The sequence below is a fragment of the Streptopelia decaocto genome, assembly GCF_964273445.1.
Source record: "Streptopelia decaocto genome assembly, chromosome: 12".
Classification (NCBI taxonomy): Eukaryota; Metazoa; Chordata; class Aves; order Columbiformes; family Columbidae; genus Streptopelia; species Streptopelia decaocto.
Window position 1 is genome coordinate 7,722,264 of NC_138667.1, and position 27,411 is coordinate 7,749,674.

A 27,411-nucleotide genomic window follows, 5' to 3' on the forward strand; every position below is an offset into this window, starting at 1 on the left:
TGAAATGGCTGCTTAGAGTGATTTATTTGGTCCGATAAAGATCTCTGGTCATGGTTTGCCCATGTTGGTGGCACTTTTTCCATTCGGGTACTTGCTTTCAATGGCAAACCCAAGACTCCAACAAAACTCATGTCGCAGTGCCTTCAGTTTGCCTAGCGTGGCTCTGGTTTTTTTTGGCCACCAGTTTCCATGTGGATCCACAGACCGGAGCCGGGACCGCCTCGATAGCTGCCGCTGCCCCAGCGCTCGGGGGCTCCGAGGCCGGCGGCAGGGCCGGTATGGGACGTGTATGTTCCTTTTTGCTACAAAACGCTCTTGGCCAACTCCCACCCCCGGTCCCGGAGCCCATTCCGTCGCGCTCCGGGGCGCGGGAAGGTCCCGGCGGGGAATCCCGGCGGCGGAGCCGGGCGGCCCCCGGGGGCGGTGCGGTGCTCGGGGCTGCCCGGCGGGGCGGCGGGGCGGGCAGTCCCCGCTCCCCTCGGCCCGGCTGCGCCGTGTGGCAGCGCCTCTGTCAATCAGCCTGACTTCACTCCTGCACGCCCTGTGTTTCCAGTATTATACCCCCGCCGCCTCCTGGTGTCTCTGCTTCGCTGCGAGCCGGGAGCGCGGCCGCCACTGCCGCTGCGGCTGCAGCTGGGCGAATGCGCGGGCGGCGGGGCGCGGGGCAGCGCTGAGCGGCGCGGAGCGGCGTGGAGAGGCGCGGAGCGGGGCTGCCTCCTGGCCCGCCCCGGCTGCGGGCGGCGCGGCGCTCGGCCGGCTGCGGGCAGCCCCGGCGCCGGCCCCCGCGTCGGGCCGGGGCCGCCGCGATGGACCCTCCGGCGGGCATCGCCTGCGTCCTGCTCTGCTGCGCGCTCGCCCTGCCCGCCGGCGCCCTGCGGCGCCCCGGGGACAGAGGTAGGTCTCCGCCGAGCCGCCGCGGCCGCCCCGCCGCCGTTGGGCTGCTCGCCTTGCCCCGCCGCCGGTGTCTTTGCAGCCCGCCCGTCTGAAGTCGCTACTCGTCGACCCGCGGCTTTCCGCTCCCCTTGAACTTCTTCTGAGGCTACTTTTGCCGGGTTTCCAGTTGTTTCCTGCAAGCGGCAGGCAGGGACGGGGTCGAGAACAGGGGCACTCGCACCGCCGGCGGGGAAGGGACGCGGGAGCCCTGCCGGCAGTGACAGCGCTACCCCGGTGCCCGCAGCCCCGCGGCCGCCTGCTGCCTGCCCCGCGGAGGGGCCGAGCCCCAGCGGGCTGGAGGGCAAGGCTCGGTGCCTGGAGATCCCCGTGCGGGATGAAGCACATGGCAGCTCGTTTGCCTCCTCCTCCTCTTGCCCCGGCCACCGCCGCCGTCCAAAACTCCCGGGGCTCCCGCTGCCGATCGCTGCCCGTGGCGTTCCCATCACCGGTCGACTCAACCCCGCGGCACCGGGGGTAGTTTGAAGGACGTGCCTGCCCCTTGCAGGCTTCCTACCTGCACACTAAGCCCTTAACCGTGTCCCTCCGAGCAGTCCCGGAGTGGATAAGCCCTTCTTATCCTCGCTGGCCACCCGGGTAGCGCCAAAGCTCCCAGGGCGACCCGGGCACCGACCGTGTGGGCAGGGGTGCGGGGAGGGGTGCGGGGTCCCGTCTGGGTGGGCAAAGGGTGGCAGGACCTCGCTGCATGGGCTGGAGTGTGGGATCCCGACTGGGTGGGGAGGCTCATGCTGCCGTCTGGCGTTTTGGGGAGCAAAAGGCAAGTTTGAATGAACTCTGCACACTTCATGCTGGTGAATGAAGTGCCTGTACAAAGTGCAGTGTCCATCTGCCTTATGTAAGTGTCTGCTGTGCTAATGAATAATGGAATAAAAATCCTGTGGCACCAGGATATGTTTAGTTTTAGTATCTCTCTCTCTTGCTTTCTCTCTGTAAAGATCCGATTCTGAGGAATATAGAGGAATACAGCCTTGTCATCCCCACCAGCACCGATTCAGAGGGCAGGTTCCTATCCCACCTGGTGTCTGGACCGCCAAAAGCACGCTTCAGGAGAGCTGCGGAGGACTTACAACATGAAGCAGCAAATGAGCAAATATTTTACAATGTCACTGTTTTTGGAAGAGAGTTTCACTTCAGGTTGCGGCCAAACTCCAGGCTCGTGGCCCCCGGAGCAACAGTTGAATGGCAAGAGGACTCTGATGAGACTCACATTGAACCTCTCTATGGGAATTGCCTCTATGTTGGGGATATCACTGATTTGCCAAATGCTTCAGTCGCTATCAGCAATTGTGATGGGCTGGTAAGTTACTTTTGTTATTATATTGAAGATAATGACATTAATTTCCTAGAGTCTTTAAATATAAAATGTGTGGACTGTCAGAAACTCACACCTCATCTGGTAACTGTGAATGCAAATTAACTAATGTTCCCTTGTGTGGGAATAGCAGCGCTGCACCAAGCACTTCTTTACAGACAGTGGCACTAGAACTTTGAGCACATGCCTTGTGGTAGCTACTCTGGAACAGAGCAGCTGAAACCAGGATTGATGTTGATTTGTGGTAAAGTTGCTTAAGTGTTGGAGACTTTGAAAGACAGGATGAAATGGCATGTTCTCGGCATCCTCTTCCACTTTTCACTTTCAGGCTGCAAAGGGAAATTTTAGAAGAGTTGAATAATGGGCCAGACTGCCCTGGAAACAAGTATGATAGGTAAAATATGGTTTTGCCCTGGAAAATTTTAATATATTCAGAGTCTGTTTACATGGATCTTTCACTTGGTGAGTTTCATTGCCTAATCAAGAGATTGATGGAAAGTCGCAAAAGAGTTTGAGTTTTATAAGCAGAACAGCTCCCTGTGATACATTTTGCAAGGCTGTGTGTTTTAAAAGTTGCTGCAGCTTTGCATTCTGGAGTGCATGTTCAGCTGTCAAATTATAACTGTTTGTCCCTGATGTCCTAAACTGTCATACTATCATTTGAACAGTAAGTACTGCACAGCAATTTGTTTAGTGAGTAAAGGGCTATATTTTTTATAATGAACAGTTTATCCAGCCCATATTTTCTTGCTATACCCTTTAGAATTAGTAATTTTGAGATTACTTAATTTTAATGCATTCTGTTCTCTGCACAGAAAGCCAGTATGCGTCAGTTGTATTTCTATTTATTTAGTCATAGAAAGTTGTTCTTTTGCCGTGCCAGGAAGATAACATGTATGGAGATAGTATGTTGGCTCTCTGTGAATGGAAGGGAATCAAATACTTTTCCACTTACTCTTTCCTTTCCTGTGGTTTCTCTGAGCCATGTGCATTCCTGTTTTGAGAAGGAGGTTTTCATGTTGCAATTGTTTGATGTGGGCAGCTGTCTGAGGGCAAGAGGAACATCAGGACTGAGCAAGAGGAGCGACGCAGAAAGCAGAGCGTGAGCCTGCAGGCCTGCCTCTGGTGAGGAGACAGTAGTTCTTTGCTCTGCCCATGCCCAGCAAAGATCGTTTTGAATAAGGCAAAATTTACATGTGCAGGGTGCTACAGAACTGGGGTGGAGCCAAAGCTTCTGTGTCCAGCTGTGCGGGAAGGTTGAGGAAGATCCTGTTGCTGGCTGTTGCTCGCCTCCTGCTCTGCTCGCCAGCACAGGTGTTGACCGTAAGGGCAGCGGGGGAGCTTGTTCTTCTTCCTCCCAGCATTAGCCAGTGTGGACTCTTTATATTTGGAGAAGTGAATTACGATAAAATATAACAGGAGTTAAAGGCAAAGTATGGATAAGACTCTAAAGGTTCAAGGCCTCATGTTGTATATGTAAATGACAGTGTTTATACAATGCTGCTCTTTAAGCATTTGTAATTTCTCAAATGCAAAGGATTGAAGCCAGGCATGGCACTCATAAATGGCTAGAATCCAGAAAGCTACAAAAATAATTTGAATTTTCAACCTGTCTCCACAACCTGTGTGCCTGCATCTTGCCAGCATTCGTTTTTTCGTTAGAAGAAGTAGGAGAGTTGGTCAAGCGCGGGAGCTGCCATATTCTAATCTGGATGTCACGCTGGTTTTTGCATGTCACTACGACTTCTGTGACTCTGCTAATACATTTGGAAATGATTTACTGTTTCCTCCAGTGTGTACCCACATTGTAAATGTTGCAGGGCAGGGACCATGTTTGTTTTCAGCCCAGGTCACTGATGCCTTCCTGCAAGAAGCATTACCTCAATACCTTTAAGCATCTGGCTGTAATGGTTTCCCTGAGATTGTTCAGTAAATCAGTTGTGGAACAAGAAATTGCACTGCAGTCCCTTGGGTACCATGTTCCATCTCTACCCATTCCCTCCATTGCCGTTTCTTTCTTGCTTGTGGGGGGAGAGTTTAAGACAGATACCAACAGAATTACACCAACTCCAAAAAAATTGTACTAGTGGTTCCCCAAAAGCCACTGGTCCATGGGAAGCACTAAAGAGTAACTAACCCACTGAAGTTAATACTGCACTTTACCGTCTCTTGATTTACCTTTTTATTTCTTGTGTTTGCAAGGAGTATTGAAGAGGTTCTGGAGCAATGTATTGCTAACAGGGCATTCTTAGAGATCGCTGGGCTGTATGTTATTATTGGTGCCTCAGATGTGAATGAAAACATGGACAAGTCTATTCTCAACTAGTTTTCCATGTCCATTTTGTTCTTCGCACCTAGTTTAGTTCAGTGGAGAAATTCAGTAGTATCATGGATTTCCTTTCAGTTGCTTAACAACATACATGCTATGGACAGTGTTTCTATCGTATCTCAAGTATTTCCACCTCCTTTTCTAGATTACTCTGAAGATAGGGATGGTGGAGCTCTGTGACACCTGAGTTGTCATCTGACAAGTCCTAGAGCATTTTTTTGAAGGGTTTGCTTTTGAAGGTGGTTTGACATCTGGTGGGCTTCCAGCTTTTGCATCCAGACGTTAGGGTTGAAATCATATTTGAATCGAAGTTTCATAGTTTGATCTTTACATGGCAAACTTTTGTTGACTGAATCTGGTTCAAGTCCATGAATGCATCTGCCACCTTGCCAACTTCTGATGTTATTTCCTCTGAACATCCCCTTTGGTTTGCACTTTACTGCCAGCTCTGTCTTATTTTCCAATTATTATCTGAGAAGAGTCTGTCTGGTGGTGTTGGTATTGCCAAAATGAGAAGTTGTTGGAAGGCATTTACATGAAAATAGGAGGTCTGTGAACAGATTTTTGAACTGTACTATAAATGATGAAGTTTTTTAATTGACAATAATTCTAAGAAACAAAAAAGTACAGTGAATGCTTATACAGAATTATCTGCTGCCCTCATTGAAAAGATACACAGTTAGTTTTGGTCCCCTCAGTTTTCTGTAGCAGAAGTCAATGACATTAGTTTTATTGACCTAAAAATCGAATCAGAGACAGATGAAGAGAACTTCTGAAGTGTGCAATCTAGGTATGTTTTCAGAGCTGAAATGAGTCTTTGCAAATCACTGGGAAGTTAAAGCTAATCAATAGCTTTTTTAAACAGCTCTCTGAATTATGGATATGATTTTTACCATATACAAATAAATTTTGTGATAGCTTTCCCACTTAAGATAAAAACACTCTGAACAACTTGGTATCATCTTGGCTGGCATGATAGCATTCAAACTAATTTTCCAGTGAGCGGCAGAGCCAGCATGCTCAGCTGTCAGTGGCCTGCAGGCTGCTGTGGAGGATATTGCACTTTGAGTATGTTCTTGGTCCTTGGCCAGGTCCTTACTTGTGGACGCAGTTGGAGGATGAGGGAGCTGGCTGTCCTTTCCAAGGGTTACTTGTGAAGGAGAAGAGCTTGGAGGCTGTAAAAATGCCATAAAACAGTAAAGAGTTAGAATCATGGTAGCCCTTCTATATTATTGCCTTAACTATGGGAACTCCTTTTCTTCGCCCAGCAGATGAACCTGCTGTTGTAGAACTCTTCATGCATCTGAATGTCTTATTTTAATAAATACTTGTGCAATGACTGAGGCAGATGTGCCAAAAATGTCTTCTTCAGGTTGACAGAGTGGCAGTATTTGGTTGTGGGAACTTTAGAGACATAAACTCTCTGCCAGTCTCCTCATACCATTCGTAGTCTGTGGGCTAGAATGTGTGCTTAAACACAAGCATATACAGGAGGAACACAATACAAACACCACTTTTGATATGGATAATGAGCACGTGATTAAATTAGGCTGCAGTGCAGTTAGACTCACTGACAGGAACCTAAGAGGCTGAGGATCACAGCTTCAGGTTGAATAATCAGTATGATGTAGCACCCGCTGAAGCAAACAGAGGAACATCAGTTTCAATAACACGACATGATGCTTTAGCTCTGCTTCATTAGTATAATCCTCTTCTTTTTAAAAAAGTTACAATATCAGCTGTCCAAACATTTCACTATATTGTCATTAAAATGGGAAGTTATTAGGAGTAGGCATATAGAAAGTAAGCTATTCAGGACATTTATGGTTGTATGTTTCCTTATGGAACCGTAAGTGTTACCTGTCTCGGGGTACCAAGCCATAGTCACCTTACCAGTATAATGGACAGAAGTGTTTCTTTTTATGTGATGAGATAGGCAGGGTTTGCTCTACAACATTTCAGTCTTTACTGTGTGCTGTAACAACCCTCACAAGCTGTTTGAGAGGAGCCTGGTGCCTGGCTGCTTGCCCAGATGCTATTTCTTCTAGAAATGCTTGGGAAGCCAGCAATGCTTTTTAAACTCATGCCCAGAACTAATAGTAACTGTAGTACTGGGCTGCCCTGGTTGGGTTTATGGCGATACATTCACTTTACTCGCCAGTGGGGAATCTTCACGGACTGACTGGTGCTTTGACTACTGTCAATGTCAGTGTATATCTGTCAGTTGTCTCAAAGCTTGGTTATATATTATTTGTATTGTTCGTATTTGCCTCACTGTTTTAAAATCAGTTAATGGATTTTTTTTTTTTCTGCAGTCTTAATTTTACGAGGAAGTATTATTATACTCTAATTTTTAGCACATCATGTAAATTGTAAATGTAGGAACCCAGGTTCCAGATTCAGTCAGTGGTGTTTCCTGAGGGCAATTCAAACCACCCGTGTGAAATGCCCACCCTTCTCCTTCCTGGGGGAATATTCCTCCCTCCTACCACGTTCCCTGCATTCCTGAAGACATTTAAACACCTTGTGAAATCTGTCCTTGTTGAGTATAATCTTGCTTGAATTTGAGCATGAGCTTGAGCTCTTTGAAGTCAGTGAGTTTTAAAGTTATATTCTTAAATACCTCTCCGACAGTGGTGCTTTCCTGGAAGTGAGCTGAGGTTGAATCCAACTCACCATAGGTGGATTGTGTAATTTGCCCGAAAGAGAGGGTGAAGGATCTGCTCACAGTGAATACACCATGAGAAAACACACATGCTTATATAACTGTGTTATTTTTCCTTTTAGACATCCATCTGCTTTCATATGGATTTACAATTTAGTTCTGTTTCTGTTTTATCTGTTTTTTGGATTATACTGCTTTGTGATGTAGCAAAAAAGCAGAACTCGAGGTAGCACGATATTGTCTTCAAAGTCTGGTCAGGTCGAGTGCCTGACAGTTAAAACAGATGCCTGCTACAATAAGTCTAGTAATTCTTCTTTGTATGCTAGGTTCTTAGCATTTACATTATGATCAGGTTGAATCCATTTTTAGTGGATTAAAATTTGGCATATATAATCTCTTCATTTGGGAACATTTTCTCTTTAAATTAAAACAAAATCATACCAAAATTGCCATCTGGGTTTTTTGTTGTATAATGGCAAAAACGACTGTGGGCTTTTTTCATTTTGGACAAGTAGAACTATAATACAGTAGCAGGAGAAATGCAAATAATTCCTATGACAGCAAAGAACAACATTTAAAAGCCATTCTCTTTAAGAAAACATGGGCCCTTCCTCTGCAGATGGTTAGTGTGGGATCTCCACTAGTCCACATCATCTTTTGAATTCAGCTTGGGTCTCTGCATGTTTAAGCCCAGCATGAATGTATATTCTAGCACTGGCAGAGCCTGACTGCACATCCACATCCACACATGGTAGGAAAGTCCTACATTGCCTGACAGAAAGCAATGGAGCTGTTTTGATGCCTAACACTCAAGCATATCCATAGATATTCACAGGACAAAGACTTTGGTTCATAACCCATTCCCTGGGTTTCTACTATTGATGTCCATGGCCACCACTAGCCCAGATGGACAGCCCCTGCTGCTGCGTGAATTGTAGAGACTTTGCCTTTTAAAAGTTATAGTCTGAAACACAGAGCGTAAACACTATGATTCAGCCTCTAAGTGGAGTAAATTAACCTCATTCTGTTGTCCTTAAAAGACACTCTGTCATCAGTAAGCACTGCTTTTTTTCTTTTTCCCTCTGCGTCTGCTGTGCATGGATCATCTCACCTGCATTTCAACTGAGAGCAGAGTAAGTCATTTTCTACAACGTACAGGTGGACACCATATGGACAGAATATCCTCAGGCGATCAAAACCGATATCCTTGTGGTATGTTGTAGGCCTTTGGAAAAAAAGATAGGTATTTCCTTATGTCCTGTTTGACCTTGTGTTGCCTTGTCCTCATTGTGGTAGTATCTCAGCTGTACTGTTCTCTTTGACCGCACAAGAACTAATTTTCCAATGAGAATATTACACACATACATCCAAGAAAATGTGCCTAATGGCTCCTTCTACTTTCCATCTTGAAAGATCTAAATATAGAACTAATTTTGATAAGGTCATAATTACTTTCTGGGGTAAGCAGAACACCTATTTTGAGAAGTTTGTCCCTCTTCAGTTTCCAGAGGTGTGTCCCTTGAAAAATGCTATCAGATGACTTAGATACCAGCTCACTGCTTCCTCATGGTGTGGCAAGGTGTTCCAGTATTCTCTGAGAATTTAATAGTCCAGATTCCTGCAAATGGCAAGTCATTCCTATATTTTGAGTTCATTACATGTTTACCTTTTGCTACAGAAGGTTGGGATTTGTTTTTTGGATTAACCAGGATACCAGCTGTTGCGTGGAGCAGGACCTTTTCTCTACAGATGACAGTAGTATTTTATTTGACCTACTTCTGAGCACTTTTTATTAATAGTGGCTGTTGCTTTGTAAGCAGGTCATGCCATTACTTAAGTACAATTAATTGCACACTAGGACATTTCTCACACTGGGTCTGATTAAAAAAGACATTCAAGGAGCAGGTCTTCAGTCTGTTGTAGGGGCCTGCACAGCCTTTAATTTGCTTCCTGGGAATAGCTCTGATGTGCACACCCACTTTTTCAGATCACCTTCTCCCTTTATTGCTTTCCTTCTTCCGAAGTTTCAGTAAGTTCTTTAACACATCAGATCTGGTGTCTTTAGCCCCTTTATCTGTGTGTGTTTTAAATTCATCTTTGTTTGCAGAGTCTTGACACAGCGGGTTCCCAGTTCTAATAGTCTGCAAAATGAAAGGCCCACATTTCACATGCTATTTTCAGCACCATTCCATTAAACTGTAACACTGAAAAGAAGAGTGTCCTCTTCAAGTGCTGAAGAGCACGTTGCTGCCTCATATCTAAATCACAGTCTCTGCTATAGATCTTCTGAGTTATTCTCAGGTCTCAGAATGTCTGGTACTTTCCTCAAATCTGGAGTTTCTGGAGCGCTAAGTGTGACTCTCAGCATTAATTTTTTTAAAACTTTTTCTTCTCAGTAACTATTTTCTATTTAAAGTAAGTGTTTTTAAGTAAGAGTTTCCCTCAAAGAAAAAACAGAGAGGTGCAAGTTGTGTTTCTTGAGGTCTCAAAAATCAGCAGACTGGTGAAAATCACCCCAAGTATGTTGTTTTGAAGGTGTTATTTTACTGTACAGACAAGTCTCTCTTAACACCTCATTGCTGCTGAGAGGGGTAATCCTGTTCCCCTGGCTGCTCCTCGTCCCGTGCGCCTGTTCTGCCCTGCTCCAGCACTCCTCAGCCTCCGCCAGCTGTTAAACCAAACCAGTGGGCTGCTGCCTCCCGGTTTAGCTGCTTGAACTGGTTCTCTGTGAGGTGAGGTGAACATTTTTATAGGCGAAGGGGTGAAAGTGGGAATGCCCTCAGCTGGGCTTGAGGAGAAACGTGAGATTGCTCCTTTGGTATCAGATAGACTCCAGCTGTATTGCAAAGCCATATCCTTATTCTTGTGATTTTGAAACAGGTCTGTTTAAGGGAGCTTGACTTGTGCCTTTGAGCATCAGAAGTTGAGAGTGCAGCTTTGGACCAGCTTGTTGTTTTGCTCTGTGGATGACGGGCTTTCCACTTTGTAGCTCTGCTTGCTTTTGCTTTTTGTTTTGTTTTGGTTTTTGTACTTTGCAGTAAAATTCCACCTGCACTGGAGGAGTGTTACGGGATCAGAGAAAGGAGTGAAGTTTGCTGCCATGGGGAGGAGAAAAGTCATTCTGATGGTGGAAGGGAGGGTGAGAGAAGCAGGGGGAGGGACATGCAAGTTGCTGAATGGTGAAAGCAAAGCGAGAGATGGGGATCTCTCCTGTCTCCTGTGTCCACTGGTGTGTTACGTGGGCTGGCTGCCCCTCTCGGGGGGAGGTTCCGTCACTGAACGCGGTGACCTCAGTATCATTTTAACCTCTCTGATCCCACAGAGAGAACTTGCCATGACCACTAATTTATATACTCGCTGCCTTTTTTAAATTTTTTCCCTTCATGTTTCCTGTAGGACTCTTTCTACTCATCTGTTTGTTTTCCAAAACTTTTCCTTGCTAAAATTGAAGTCCCATTTGTACAACTTGCTATCAACTCTTTGGTCTTGGTATCTTAAGTGTGTTATAGTTTATCAGCATTCCCTTCAGGTTTATATTGTTTCTTATTGCCTTTGTATTGGTTTATGTCAAATTTAATATTTTGCTTCTCTATTGCTGCTCTTGTGACCTTTATATTCCAAATAAATAAATACAATTAATTCTTCACTCGTACAGCTCTCCATGGAGAATTCAGAGGCTGAAATTGCCCAGGTTCCATGGTGCTTTCTGACTCTTACACTTGCAAAGTACCATATTATCACTTTTCTATAGATGTGGTGAGCTATAAATAAAGCTACTTTAACTTCCTTCCTACTGTTATTCCTTTCAACTTTTCCTATAGTTGCCTCCTCTGAGTTTGAATTTCATTATATGGTCAGACCACTTTTTCCCAGCATTTAACCTCTAGGCCTGTGGACCTCAGGGGACAGATTATGATCTATTTGCTACTGAAATTAAGCATGAAACCTACTAATCCTGTAATGAGAAAGAGTCGGTAAACATCATTGGTGTCTTTGTGGATAAGACGAGCTCCTTCTACCTGTAACTGGACAGAAGTAATTGAATGCATTTAAGTTATTTCTCTTTACTAGGTATATTGACTATAGGTTGCTGCTTTTATTGCCCTTTTATGAAGGTGAACTATTTATACAAGATTTTTGAAGCAAGAAAAATAGAAGGGAATACCCGGCATATGGTCAGCGTTTAAACTGGTCTATAAAAGACATAAAAGCAAAATATCTTTCTGAGGTTTTAGGATGGCACAGTGCCACATCTTGATGTAGACCCTGAGCCCTTAAGCCTTTATTAATGTGTTTTCTGATTTACTACTGCTGTAAGAATAATGAAGTTGACATGTGTGGAGAGGAACCTGCGTGGCTAACTAGAGGGCTGGCCAGCAGTCTTTCCTGACCTTTTTAATTTCCCCCTACACTTGCAGTACTTACAAGAAGCAGTCTATGAAATGGCAGGAGTGATTGGATTTTGTATCCGACACAGCAAGTTTCTGCAGGAGCCCCGAGTGCAGATCTCTCACCCTGCTGTGGTGCCTTGGCATCCCTGTTTGGTGCCCGGCTCTCCCTGTGTCCTGTGGGGGCTGCTGGGCTGCAGCAGCAGCTTCCAGCACATCCAGGCGAGCTCTGGGCATGGATTAGTCCCCTTAGGCAAACCCACCCCGAGGCGCCTTCGCACTGTGCACCCCGAAGGACAGGGACTCTGGATTCGGTGCTACTCTTGCACAGTTTGGTCTGTAGGTGGGGTTTCTTTTTCAAGTGCTTCTGAACATGTGCTTTTTGGCATGATATAATGAGTATTGTGCAGTAAGTCAAAATAATATGGCAAGTCCAACAGGAAAGAAAAGACTTGTGTTCTTGGGAGTAAAAACATTTCAAGAGCTAAACATAGTGATAAACCATTCAAATTTTAATAAAAATAAGGTAAAATGATAGAATCTAGAAGGGAAGGGGTGAAAGCACAGATTTTACTTCAAAGACTTGCTAATTTTGCTGGCGTTATGTGCAAAAGACAGAACCTGGCATCTGATACCTGCCCTAAGCAGATGCATCTTGCATGTTGTCCCATGGTCAAGTGTGTGGCCCCCAAGGCTGGTACCCTGTGCCCATGGCCATCATATCAGTTGAGGGACAGACCTGTCTGCAGGACAGAGCCTGTAGTTCCGAAGCAGAAAAAGAGCCTGCAGAAAACGCAGAGATTAACTAAGGATAGGTGGCAGCACAGGCTGTGGTTACTGTTTTAATAGTGGTTTTATTTGTTTTAAATCATGGCTTTTGGGTAAATCATGTTCATCCAACTCATATGCAGAAGAATATAGTTCTTGATTCTTTAGTGTGTTAAAATTGCTAGGCTTATTTCTTTCCCCAAGCAGAGGAGCTGTGGAAGGAATGTGAGAGATGTTGTTTGGAAAGCATTCTGCAAAACAGAATGTATTTAAAAAACAGTCTTTGAGAAATAAATCACTACCTGATGATGAAGACAGCTGAGCCGGGCCAAGAGTCTTTCATGTGCCAACGTTCTCTCACGTGACAGTAGTAATATTGGAAGCTGGCAGGCTGTGAAACTTGGAAGGCTGAAAATGTCTAAAAATTTTCATATACTTAAAGTAAGTAATAGCTAGATAAAAATATGGCTTTGAAACTTTTCAAAACACCTCTCTGTAGAACAGCGTGAACCTACCTAAGGTCACAATATTTTACCTAATGGGAACAAAAAAACCCCAAGACCCAGAAGCACAAATTTTAGATCACCTCAGTTCAACACCAATATGAGCTTAGAGATGAAGAAGTTATAGAGACTAATTTGGATTGATTTCAGATTTATAACAAAGCTTGAAATCAGAATTTTCTAATGGTTTTAGATTTCATTGTGAAACTGGCAGATCCACCATTCATCAGTAAACCAAAACGTTTAATCCCCAAATAAATGCTAGAGCTGTCTGTCAATATTGCATTTATTTGCAAAGTTAAGGCACATTAAGGCTGACATAAGCAGTAAGTGTAAAAATGTGATTAATCAAAGGATGATTTACCACTCTGAAAGAGGAATATGAAGCTCAGTCTGGATAAGTAATAGACAAGCAAAGAAAGACAAGACAACTTACAAGATGTTTTGAATCAACTTAAACTCCTCAGTAGGAAAGGGTAATGAATTTACTATGAAAATAAACTTGTTAGTTCACTGCAGTCAAATTAAGGCTAACCATAATCATATGCACCATGTAAATAGAATAAAAATGCTGAACCTATGAAAATATAGTATAATGCATTTATCTAAACAGAGTATCACACAGAACAAGTAGACCTATGTCAATTTTTGTGTCATGGTCCAGTGTCATTTTGCATACAGGCCTGGGAGGTCCCATGGCAAGTAGCCGATCTTTGGGTTTGTTCCAAAGCTGTTGAAGTGTGTTTAGTTTCACTGGCTTTGTTCGGCCCTGCATGGGCAGGCTGATTAGCAAAGAAAATGGGACAAAAAGCAGGCCATGGAGTGTTCCACATCATAGCCTTGTCTTTCACCTTGTTTTCTGTCCCCTGGTGCTGGGGAGGGAGGTGAGGAACAGCGGCTCAAGTGCATATGCTGGATGGAACAGAACGGAACAGAACTGCATGCTTCTAAAACTGAAATAGCCCTGCTAAACCTTCTTCCCCTTCTGCCTCACACCACATCCCCACCACAGAAGAGGTGATGCATTAAGCCAGGGGGAGGGATCAGGAGAAACCCTCCTCTTGTCCATGCCAGGAGGATGAGGCAATTCCAGCTGCCTTGAATTTGCAGGCTCATTCTGACAGCTCTGCTGTCTCCTTCCTCCTATGAAGATGGAGCCAGAAAGGAGAAAGATTTTCCTGCTTTCTGAAACTGTCACTCTTGGCTTCTGCACTGCTGAGGACACGGGGGTGGGAAGAGCTTTCTCTGCCTATCTGAGATTACTAGCTCTGACCTCAGTAAAAATAGCATCACTCGCAAAAAAACCCCGAAATGCCAAATACACCTCCCCCCACCCCAACAAAAAACCCCAAATCATAAGGGAGAGGAACATGAGAAAAACTCTAATTGCACATCTGTTCAACAGACTTTTGTGATAACTCAGCAACAGCTAATTGAAACTCCTGGATTGCGAATACTCTTTCAGCCGAACTGGAGTTTACTTTCTCTGATGCAATGTCATTTCAACTCCCCATTGCACTCTGAGATTCTAGTGGTCAGGATTCCAACAATCTGTCACTAAATGGGAAAATTAGAAGTTGGGTCTATTCAATTATAGTGAGCCAAACCCCTGCTAATCTGCATCATCGTGTCTCCATGGATTTCTGGGAGCTTTGTCAATTTGCATTAGCTGAGGACCTAGCCTTAGGTAATTAGATGTTTTCACACTCTTCTGGTGACATGCCCTCCTCCAGCAGTCTGGGTTATAGGGTACCATCATTTGCACAGAGATACACTGATTCTTGTGAGGCAGCAGGACACACAAGATCCCTGAATGTGTATATGCTATTAACATGAGATTTCTTTAACATATTCAGGATTTGTTTACATGCTTGTAAATAATGAAATGCATTGGAAGAAGAGACCAGGGATCCTGGTGTCTTTGAAGGTTCTGAGAGTCCTTGGTCACGAGTGGGCAGATGGGTTGAAGACACAAGGTGTAGGCTTACTGGAGACCTCACGGCTTCCTGTCTCTCAATTACCATTCAGACGTAATTTTTGTGACATCTTCATGTTATCATGCAAGCCTGTAGAAATCATGACACCACTAGCAAAACTATTGAATAAATACGATGCTAATAATGCGAAATTCATCCATGATGGATCTGCTTAGGTCTTTGAAGGGTTTAGCTGCTTCTGGCAATGTTGAGTTCCTTTGGGGTGATTGAAAGAGTTGTTTGCTTCGACTTGTGGATTTAAGAAGTGTTTGTGCCCTTTTTATAGTGCACTTCCAGAATGAACTCCCTGCAGTCTTTAACTCAAGGATAGAATTTTGGAATATTGAATCACTGCTTGTAAGTGCTACAGTATGTTCTAGCTATCCCACTGTGGGAAACTGTTTGCTTTTTATTTTTAAATTTTATATTTGTTTATATTAAGACTGCTTTTCACTGATGTCATAGACCCATCAGGTCAAATTTAATCCTATATATATCTCTTTCGCACCACTGAGTCCATTGCTTTGACTTAATACAATGTCAACATTTGCAAGAAGGCTACTAAATCCTTAAGTTTAATTTTGTTTTGTTGTTAGGACATCACATTCTCAACTGAAAAAGGCAGAATAATAGGCGGAACCTCATATATAAGGCTGCTTAGTGTCATATATGCTATTGGTGACAAATTGTGTGATGCTTTAAAGTATCCTTTGAAAGAACGATGAAGATAGACTGACCACTGTCCCCACTGAGGAAGTTCTGCTCTTTGTAGGCTGCTTTATGGAGGAGTTGTTAGTACTGAAAGAGGGCAACTGAACATGGATTAGAAAGTGCTTGAACATCCTATCAGACTGGAAACTCAGACAAGTTTTAAAATTGCATTGAGATACTTCAGTGGAGTTGCACTTTCAACTACTTCTAATTATTAGGAGGTGACCTTACAGCTTCACACTGTCATGCTGCTGTGTCATGAGGGAGCAGAACACAGTGACACAGACACACACTGAGCATCTTGTCATAAAGCTGCCCATTTGGCTCCATGCAACCTTGCCAGCCTTTTGTCCATTCTTTTAAAAAAGCTCTAAGCAAAGTTGTGTTAAACTTCATCGTTTGGTGAACCACCTAGTGAATATTGCTGGAGTTGTTCTGTTATACTGATCAGAAAAATATCCATCACCACTGGCATTGGCCATAGGAGGAGAGCAGATTGCCTGAAGTTTGATACAGAGAGTCCCGTTGCAATTCAATATCTGGTTTCCACAAGCTTCTTTAGCATCCATGCGAGTTGGCATTGTCCATGTTTCCCAGCCTTGTAAAGTGGTGGCAGTGGGGGCAAAACAGAGGCAGCAGTGGGCAGGCAACTACCTTTGCTCCACACCCTTCGGGTATTGATTGTAGCTCGAACATCACTCGGAACTTGGCTTAGCCCCTAATAAAGAGCTTTTTTATATTTTTTTTTTCTTCCTGGGCTACTTGATCTGCTGCATTTGGCCACAGCATCAGAGGACAGCTACAGAGAACAATATAGTTGATTCTGGGAACAGGCTTACTCTGTGAAGAGTACTGCACGGGTAATCCAACATACTATTTATAATTTTTGGTGCTTCTTAAAACATGAAAGCACTAGGCAGTGCCAGAGGGCAGCACGGTGCACTGGCTAGATTAGCCCCAATATTTGTGTTTTCTGGTCTATGTGGAGGCAGCTTTCTCCTTGTTTCAATGTCCTCCCTGAAGCTGGTTCTAGGTGATAGTCAAGCCTGTAGGTTCTCACTCTTCACCTTCACAGAGCCAGGGACCTTGTCAGCATTGATTCTTTGCCGAGGAATGTGGAGCAAATGGCCATCTTTGAAATTGCTGCCAAGAGGTGGTTAATGCGCTCTACCACAGTTAACGGGTTTGAATTCCAGAGCTACACAGATTGTTTGAAAGTCTTCACGCAGGCTGCTGCTGGGCCGGTGTGCGGGAGCGCTCTCCTTTTCACGAGCTGGAAATCCTTCCTTCACTGCAGAAAAATGCACTGTGGTTCCTGCGGAGGAGCTTAGTGTTTGGAGCAGCGAGGGGACTGTCTCTGTGTGATTTGGGGGAGACGAAGGGATGGGTCAGAAAAAAGGCCACAGGCACAAGCAGTTAGAGACGTCTGGTCAGTGTCAGCGGAGCGAGATGCTGAGCCCTGGCACTGGAGCGCTGAGATGATGAGAATAGGTTATGAGTGGCCCATGCGGCGGGAATGAGCAGAAAACACTATATTTATCGGCTATTCACAACATAATCCTTGTTCTGTGAATATTCTCATTGAACAAGTAGTACCTCTAGAAGGAAGAATGAAGCAAGAAGTGATGTCCCCATTTCTCCTCAGAGCTGCTCTGCAGGGCAGGGCTGGAACACTGACTCCAGCGGAAAGCAAACCGAACTCCTTGCATCTCACCAGCCAGTACACGTGACGGCACAAGGTGCGTCAGGGCTGCCCGGGGGCGCGGGCAGATGGGAGCAGAGAGCTGGAGCCACATGTGCATGTCAGCAACGCGTCCCGTGCGCCGCAGGACAGTCCCCTCCAGAGCTGTCGTGACCGATTCCATGGGAAGGGCTCACAGCTCCAGCCCAGAAGGGACTGAAGCACTTTTTATCCTCATCCTGAATTGTCTTCCTTCTCTCTTAACATTCTGCCAAAGCTGTTTTCAAGGAAAGTTGTCTCACAGCCTTCTGTGCAGCCAGGCTGGGCTAGTGTGAAATCACAAAACACCGTCCAAACCAACAGCACAGGTTTGGTTCTTTTGCTTCGGCTTTTGGGAATTTAAAAAAGTATTCTGTGGCTCTGCCGCTGAGTCAGCACTGCTGGGAGGGGATTTCTGAATGTGATTTCTGTGGTCAAACTTTGCAAAAAGCTTTGCTATGTAGCGTGCTGGTCAATTAAAGCATGCTGCTATGTAAGAAATGATGCAGCGGCTTTGTGCAGCCAGTTGGTATTGCCAAAATGGGTCAAAAGTATCAGAAGATGGTTTAATATCCCTGTTTACATAGTAACATTTTGCTTCCTTTGTGGTTCATTACTTTCTGTAGTGACTAGGGTATTAAGAGCAGAAAGCCTCCTCTCTGTAGGATAAAAATAGCCACTGCGCTCTCCTGCTAATTTGATTGAAGTGGTTATGGAAGTTCAGCTGTGTTACGTGTAACACTGAACAGAGCTTCCTTCAGGCTTCATGTCACTTGGTCAGGTTTGGACCTTATCTGGCCAAACACCCTTAACGAGTTAATCATGTTGGTGACGTTTTCTTCAGAGCAGCCCAACAGGTAGTTGTGCTGGCACAGCTGAGGTGGTGCCAGGGAAATAGCAGGGGTGGGGGGCAGGGCCCCTGAAACACAGCTCTGTTGCCCAGTCTCCCTTGCCAAGGTGAACCCTCACGGACTCGCGCAGCAGCCGCAGGAGCAGCTTCAGGAACGTGTCACCTTTTGCTGTCCTAACTGTGGGGAGGTTTTTCACAGCCAAGCAGTGCATACATTTACATTCCTCCTGATGCTTTAATCAGACTGGCAAAAAAGGGCTGTCCAGCTGTTTTTGTGAGATGCTCAATAATGAGATTTACTTTAAAGCAAGTAAAAACCTCAGGAAGGTTTTAACATTGTACTTTAAAGTGTAAGCTTGTTGTATCTATTCTTTTCCTAAGGGTGTTTTATTTGATTATGGTACTAATTCAGGAATTGGTCCAAAGGCCATTAACGTTAATGAAAAGAGTTTTATTGACTTTGATGGGATTTGGATCATGCTTCACTAATTAAATAGTAAAGTATCCATTAGCAGTGAAGAAAACAGAAGAGAGGAGAGCCAAGAACTGTTGTGATGAACCCTGTGAAGCTGAATGAACTGCAGCCAAAGTCTCAATATCTTTCCAGATGAGCTTTCCCATATTTCTCTGCCTCAGTCCTTTTGAAATAGGTACAAGTGTAGATTTTTAAGAGAATTTAATAAAGATTTTTACATTTGTCCTGCCTATTTACGTGTTTCTGGAGACACATTTATTCAATGAAGAAATAAGAAAAAAAATGGGAAGCAAGGTGTGAAAGAAGAAAAAGATAGGCTTTAAACAATACTGGAGTCAGGGACTAATAATTTACACTTACTTTGCTTGGATATTCTTGTAAGGTTTTTAAGGAACACAGAATTTCTAGATTCCAAAGAAGTGAGAAACAGTTTTCAAATTAAAATATTTCTGAGAACAAATGACAAACTTATTTTTCCGCACCCAAAACCTAATTTGGGAACTGTTGGTCCAAGTATTTTTTTTTTTTTTTTTCCTTTTTTAATGTAAAATGTTGCCTTATGTTCCAGGCAATACAGTGTGTGTTTCCATAGCAACCTCTTCGCATGTCTTGAACTCGTCAGCATCAACATATGACATTTTAAACCATAAAGCATTTACATGTACTGCTACCCCTTTGGACCTGAATGAGATTTGCTAAGAACTGGGTTCTTGCAGACAGTTGAAGTCAGGGCAAGGTAATGGAGTCAGATATTCTTCATACCTCCTGCTTATTTACAAAGAGTATAAGAAGTCCTGTTTGACTGAACTCAAGCAACAGGACCCAGATTCCTGCTCCCGGCTCAAAGTCTGGTTCACCCAACAGCTAACTCAGTCCATTTTTTTCCCAGGGCTGCTTGTCTGTGGGTTGTGTGTCCGATTCTCTGCACTGTGTGTTTTGGGCTGTCTCCCCGACTTTTCTCCGGTGTAGCTGCTTCTCAAGCCATCCCGTGTTCAGCGGAGTTGTTCTTGACCATGGACACATGTAGGTTCTGGACAGTGATGCACACCAGATCTCCCTCTGCTGCTGTGCTGGTTTGTATTTTAAATCCAGTGAATCATGAACCCTTTTCAGGTTAAGTGTGGTCTAATCCAGCTGACAATTCATTTGCAAAACGTTTATGAAATAAAAGAATGATGAAGGGGAATAGAAAGGCCTAGTCAGCTAGGAGGGAATAGAAGGGACAGTTTTCCAGTGAGCAGTAAAGAGGAATTAGTTTGACTGGTCAGACTTAATTGAAAAACTTTCTCTTGTAGGTAGGAGGTAGCACTATTCTATGAGATGTGCTTTTACTGGCTTCCTTTTTCTGTATGTAGCGTGGTTTGGCTGCTGGTTTGAGCTTCTAAAATATAGATTTGCAGATATGGGCAAGCTGCCAAAAATGTGACTAATAATAAAATGCCTATTGATCTCTTTTTAAAGCCTATGTTAACATTGCTCTTTGGAAGATAGTAATCAGTTTTCACTTATTGTAGTATTTATACAGACACCTTCCTGAAGGATAGCTCTATTTGTTCCACACAGAGTGGGATACTGCTCTCCTCCTTTGGCTGGCTGTGTGTATTTGGATTTATCTTTTGCATGACTACATAGGACAGAGACGATTTACTCAGAAGTACTTGTCATGGCCTTAAACATTTACATTACTGGTATATCTCCACATTAAAATAAAAGCAGGTTAACTGCTTGTTTTGTCTTGATTTGTGACTTTCTGGCTTGGAGCAGGAGATTCCTTTCATGGATGACCCTGTGCGTTCAGAATATGTGGATGTGGATTCTTTCCTCTGTGTTTACTGAAAATAGATACTGCAGGGATGTTGAACTATTAGGGACTGTGCTTGGGCATCCCGCCCATCCCCTGCTCCTCACAGCGTGTCCCTGTGCCATGAGCTGGCCCACACGCACACACGATTCCTGAGGTGACGCTATTTCTAGGTATGGAAGAAACCTCTCCCTATGAGACCTGGGAAGAGAAGTGAGGGTGCAATGAACTTCAGTGATTTGTTGTCTAGGACTGGACTCTGCTCCAAAAGCAGAACAGGTATTGTTTGTGCTGAGAAGTAACAGTGCAATAAAAAACAGGTATAAACCTATCTGGCAAGTCTGTGTCATATATTACATATCCAGCCTTATGTTTACATTCCAGGGTTGATAACTTGATCAGGAGAGAGGAGAAGTAGATGCTTCAATTTCTCCTCGACTTTCTCAATAACTCAACTGGTACATTATGTTCTTGGGCCAGTGCTTTGATCCAGCTGGGATACAGCCAGGGGGGAATAATTTCATACTTTTAATTTGCTAATCAGGAAATGAGATAATTCCTACAAAAAGTCTCTTTTTGGAAAAAATAAAAGCCTTCTGGTCACTTTGCAGACCTTAATTTTCAGATAAAGATTTTCTGTTTTGCTTCTGAACTAACCAAACATTTAATACAAATAACATAAAACTTCATGTTTTCTGTGTTCTGTAAACCCAGTTTTAGGCGAGAGAGTGGCCTTTCCTTCCTTTCAAAATACAACAGGTTCTCTTGAAATTCTAGGTTTGTAAATACACACTGCTCTTTTCTCTTAGTTTTCTGCATCTTTTGCTCACTGAGGTATAATCCAATAAATACCACCTTCAAATCCTCTTTGGGGGACTGGGAAAGTTCTGTTCTGTTGTTGCTGAGGGAATTGCTGAGTTTCAGTATTAGTTTTTTTGCCCCTGGTTTGTAAGAAATGTTGTCTATTCTCCGGAATTGTCCTTCCATGGGCTCTTCTACAGTATTTGCCCCTTTGATTCATCTCTTTATTTCATATATGCCTCTTCTGCATCTTGAGTCCTGAACTAAATCTAGCATGACATTCACTGCTTCCAAGGGAAGGGAGTCAAACCGCCTCTTCCAAAGGACATGGCCCAGCACTGGTGTCCGTTGTTGTTTGTCTCTTACCCTTCTCTCCTGCTGGCTCTGTCACCCTCTGAGCTGCCGCTGAACTGCAGCTCCCCAGGTTCCTTCGGCCCAACGGGCAGCTCTGCGTGGCCCTTGCTGGCCAGGTGTTGGTTCAGCCTCCACACACAAAGCAGGGAAAAGGTTACGAGTGTGGGAGAGAGAATTACTGAGCTGCAAAGGGAAAGTGCTCCAAGTACAGCATCTACGCCCTCCTTGCTCAGTGACAGTGTTTTATCCCCCTCTTTGAAGCATCCCCAGACAGTAGATACGAGCTGTTTGGGGAAGAGACGGGTAAAGCGTCTGTTTCCCATTTGTAGAAAGTCTCTTGAAGTGGCAATGCGGTGCTGGCTCAAAAGAGGTTAGCCTGGCTGAGTTCAGCAATAAGTGACTGTAGCATTATTTTGCTGGCATAAAATAGCAGTTGCATCAGTTCTGAAATTGAGAATTGCTCAATTATTTGCTCCAGTACGATTAAAAACTAACAGATGAAAGTGAATGTAACAATCATTTTATTTTTATCAAGTGCCAGGTTCATGTCTTTCTTCTTGTATTTGTGGTTGCCTTGGGTCACTACTACTCAGCTGTTTTTTAGAGAATGCTATCAGAATAATTTTACATTAAGAGAGACCGAGAAGGGCTTAAAAGAGCATAAACGCTCCAATTCAGCGATGTATTTGCATGTATCCGTTATTTTAATCCTCTGCATAGTTACCTCACCAAGTACATATTGCCTTTTTCTTTGGAAAATAGGAATCTTTTTAGTTTCTGGATTACAATTTATGGAAACTACTGGAAAAGAGAGGTTTCCTGGAGTAGTCTGCATATATCATTATCTTTCACTATACTTGTAGCATTATATTCTATTTCCAAGATAGTCCAAGTACCACCTTTCGCAAAAGACAGTTGATCCTTTTTGTGGAACTCACAGAAACTGAACGTAAAATATTGATTAAATGAAATTTGGGCTGAATAGTTTGAATTATTGCACATTCAAAATCCCCAAAAAATACTTTAAAAAAGGATCAAATTGGCAAATGCTGCTAATACACCTCTGGGGAAAATGGGTAAAAAAATGGGTAAAATAAGTAAATCTTTCTTTCTTTCAGTACTTACAGGGAGTATAATATCATTAAGAAAGGAAAATGTAAAACATGTGATAGCAGCTGTCAGAGTAACCACAGTCATCAGGCTCTCACGAGAAGCCCCTTTTCAGGCTGCACGCAGCCTTGGCCAAAGCATTCTTTTTGGATGGAGAGTTTTTCATTCCCGGTCTTCAGCCAAATGTAAATTCTCCTGTATGTGGAAACTTTCAACAAAACCGATTCAATAATTTTTGGCGTTCCCCCTCTCATCGCTGCTCCTGCCCCTTCACCAGCACCGTGCGAATGGTGCAGCAGCTCAGAGGGGGCTGCTGATCATCGGCTTCTTCTGGGGTGTTCACGGGGATCAGCTGAAGTTAGGTTAGTAGTATAAATTGTCAGCAATGAATGTTTTTGCACATGGTCACCAAAATATTGCATAGCAATATTTTTCTTTTAATGTCACCAAGGATGTTTCTGACACTGATGATTGATCTCTTGTGTGACACAAACTGTAGTCGTGCCTGCAGCCAGCCTGATAGCGTCTGAGACCCAAACCAACCTGCTCGGAAAAATAAGATTTTGAAACTTCCTCTGCTACCGGTGGGTTTTCTGAACTGCTCCATATCTACCTGCACTCTCCAGAATCCAGTCCAAAGTGCAAATTTTAGAAGGTTAAGCAGGGAACTAAAAGAGACGTATGACACCACCTGCATCCACAAACAAGTGAGTTAGGGTCTTAACTGAATTGACCTCCGAGGAGTTTGAAGAGTCATAGGAGTGGGTACTGCTAACTGCTTCTTTTGGTATGTAAATGCCTTTGGATAAGGAACCCCACACAGCTGAATTCCCAGCTGCTGTTGGCTTGTGTTGGATCCCTGTTGTAGGCTCCTGAGGAGGTGGGAGGGGGGCAGGGTGTGCTGGATGTCACTGTTCTCACCAACCCCTTTCAAAATGCATTGAAGTTGTTCCAGTGCTTTAGAAAAAACATTATTTGTATCTCCCATGTGCAATAACAGTGATTGGCATCACTATTCCAGCAAAGAAGGGAATGTGGAGCCAAGGACTTTGAGGCGGCTGGAACTCGTGCACGAGGCAACCTGAACTGGTCAGGCAATTGAAGAGGAGCTAAAGTACATTTCTAGTGCTGTTTGAAGGTAATTTTCAGTTTCATTAGGACTAACTTGGTTGAAACACATTCACTTGTGAACTTCCTTGAAGATGGAGATTTCAGAGCTGTTTTCAGCTGCAGCTTTATTTGGGTGACTTGGTACCTTGGTGTTGTCTGTTACATGGACTTTGTTCTGCTTGCTTCTCTCAGGCCTTCCCTGGCGGTTCCAAATGATGCAGTATCACCAAAATACATCCCTTTTGCAGTTTGCCTTTTGACCTTTACCTTCTTTTTGGCTTTTCTTGGGAAGCTCCTGGCATTACACACCCAGATTTTTCTACACCAGGCAAGAATGGTGGGTGCAGAATGGGTCAGTCTGGGATCCTTGGCAGTCTTAAGTGTGTATGAAGCTGAATCTAAATAGCCCATTACTTGCTGTGGCTTCTTTAATTTCACTCATTTTTTTCTCTTCTGATGGTTTATAAGGTATTCATATCATGTTTTGACTAATTGACTGAAGATAACTCTTCCTTTTCCAAAGGAAATATGCCAAACTATAAGGTTTCAAATTAAGATTGTAGTCATGTTGGCGTTTTTACCTTGTCTTCATTGCAACATGTAGTAGTGGAAAAACTGCTGATAAAACTACATGATAAAACACTATCAGGCTTTTAAGGAAGACAAAAGCTGAATGCAGTTGGCGGGAGACAAATCTGGCCACTGAAGCAGTTATATCTCATGGCAAGTCTCTGCTGTAATCTAGGTTTCCATTCATTTAATGGGTAATAGCGCATAAAGAATGATCTCTAACGTAATAATGTAGACATTCATATTCTCTTGAGAATTCAGACTCAAGTTCTCAAGAAACAAAGGTTTTCTTTCAATTTGGCTGGATATTTTGGAGGCTTTAATTTAAAGGAAAAAGGAGAGCCTTTAAATAAATAAAATCTGTGGTTTTGCTTGAATGCAGAGAGATGGGTTTACTGATGTTTTGTTTGTTTAGTGTGTGGCTTGTTTTGCTTTTTATTTTCTGAAGCGCTTGTCCACTGAAGGCTGTAGCTGGCTCTGGAGAAGGCCCTTTACTTGTATTTCCCAGTCATGGATGTCTGTACTTATCTCATTCTTGGCATCCTCCCATTTCAAAGTAAGACGTGGCAGTAAAGTATTCTGAAGCTGTGCCAAAGAGCAGATTGTTGTAGGAAAAAAAGTGTTTCTTGTATGTTATGCTGAACTCTTAAGCTTCTAGGGAATTGGGCTAGCCCGTTTTCCCTATAAGATTAAAGGAGACGATAGTTACCACCCAAATAAGTTGCTTACTGATGCCTCTGAGTACAGCAGATGTATTTGGGTGAGGAATAATGTTGGTGTGTGTCTCTTTCCCAGACCTGGCTCGCCGTGGGCGCAGGGAGGTGTCTGACACCGCTCCGCTGTGAGCTGCTCTGGTTCGACTCTGAGACAGGTGCTGGTGGGAGAAAGGTGCTCACCTGGGAGAAACCCCCTGCAAATCACTTTTTAAAAATATATATATTTTTTTCAAAGCTATATTTATGAGGTGGAAGTGAAAATGAATGAGGGGTAAAGAAGGAGGAAAAGCTGCTGATTTTAAACATGTGGTAAGTGTAGATCAGCCTTCCTTACCAGCACGATTTTGCAGAAAAAGAATCCTCTGCTAGTTTCCTGTGGGATGGATTAAGGCATTAACTAATGAATTTGGAAGTAGCTCTGTTCTAATGTCGTTCCTGTAGCTGATAATGCGCCTTGCAGTTACACAAAGAGAGGGCAAAGGGAGGAAATTCTGAAGTTAAATCTGCTGTGTTGATTCATAAACCCATGTGCGATTCTGTGGGAATCCACTCTGGAAATGGAAGGGGCTAAACCGTATTTTGTTAAAGTGTTAAATCTGGGTTGGAAGAGGGGAAAGTGGTGGAAAGACTGTAGCTGGCAAGAGGAGATCGCTCTGCTTCGGTGTCACGTGGACTAACGGCAGAGCTGGGCGTGATGGGAGGGGGCAAAGTGGGACCATCTCCTCAGAATTAAGGCAAGAGATGAAGGGCAAACAGTATTTTTAATCATGTTTCATCTGAGCTTTATATTCATTGTCTCAAGAGAGATTTTGAGATTTTTGTCCATATTTGAACTGGAACAAGAAAACAGTTTTTCTCAAGCTTTGGATCTGACTTGCATCCAAAGCAGATTTGGATGGGCGCCCCACCTGAATTGTTAAGGACTTGGAAGAAATGTTTTAGTCTTGGCCTATTTCTGGTTAAAATACATTCTTCTGCAATGGAGCAAAAATATTTTTAATATTTTTTCTTTTTTCAAAACCTTGAAACAGAAAGGAGGAGGTTATCTCAAGAGATGGGATTGAGAGATGATTCTGAACATCTTTTAAGCAGATCTACCTTTGGAGACAGGTTACTAAAGCTTGACTGTTGGGCAGGTTTGTTTAAACTCCCAGTATTATGTAGAACTGAGCAAACTACACCATCAGTGCAGGGAAACGTGAGTCTGAACACAATCTGTGTCGGGTTTACTTGATATATCGGACAGCGCACCCGCTCCACAAAATGGTTCTCCCTCCGATTATGAGCATCCTGTTCTGTTAATTAGGATGTCTCTGCTCTTCCATATCTCATTCCTTCAAGTAATTTCTTAATGAGTCAGTTAAAGCTTTTTCAGGCATGGGAAGGGATGGGAAATTTGGAGAACTGGCTAACGTTTTCCTCTGATATCTGTTTTGATATCAATTATGATTCACATTCCAATTAAGCAGGTCAGGGTGTGTTAGCGAGTCTCCAGTTCATGGCTAAATATTACATGGAGAGATGGCATAAGGCTAAATTCAAGATTATCCAGAGTAATTAGGACAGAAAATTATTTAGTTTGCCTTGCTGGAAATAGTCTGACTTACTGCTGAAATGATGCCAGCCTTAGTTCAGTTCTCTCTGTGGTTCCAGGCAGAAGAAAGCCTTTTACAGCAGATTGTAGTCTTTAATAAGGTTGTGTTATGCAAGTGTGTAAACTAGGATGAGGGAAGACTGGAGCAGAATTCCATGAAAAACTATGGACTTAACGTGCCAAAGAGATGAGCTTGCAAGTAAGAGTTCAATATTCCAAGCGATCTGTTGGACAGTAGGCTCTGATGTTAAAGAATGGTGGCTTTTGGGGAAGAAAAATAGACATGTCCTATACTGTTGAGTTTACTTACATTGAATAATCCATATCCATGTTTATACCTTTATTTCTAAATATTTCTAATAGCATCATAGGCAACATTAATCCTTCTCATATTGACTTGCCAGGACAAGTGGAAACAGTATCTTCTAAGCCTTATTAGGCTATGGTAATTTGGCCAGGCTGTGTAGGATGTGCTTGGAATGTAGCAATTTGTACGCTGAGGAAAAAGATCATTTTTTCAAATTAAGTTATGAAATTTGGCAGCTTTTCTTAACACAAAATGTATGCTGAGTTGGATATAGAACAAAAACATTAATTTTAATTTGAAAAAATTGCTTTGCATTTATCAAAGGTGCTTCATACATCTTGTCATCATCAGAAACAATCAGAAAAAGAACTCTGAAAAGCAGAAGTTATACTGTAGAGTT

The 27,411-nt window shown here is 43.4% G+C and overlaps 1 protein-coding gene across 1 annotated transcript in view; it reads left to right on the plus strand.

Moving 5' to 3' along the window:
• Window positions 1-641: 641 nt before the first annotated feature.
• The window catches only part of ADAMTS2 (ADAM metallopeptidase with thrombospondin type 1 motif 2), a gene marked incomplete at its 5' end in the record, with an annotated part of 181,132 nt that continues 154,362 nt past the window's right edge, over window positions 642-27,411 (plus strand). The window contains 3 exon segments of the mRNA XM_082063720.1: window positions 642-671; window positions 675-894; window positions 1,887-2,248. Of these exon segments, the coding sequence (XP_081919846.1) occupies window positions 642-671; window positions 675-894; window positions 1,887-2,248 (612 nt within the window).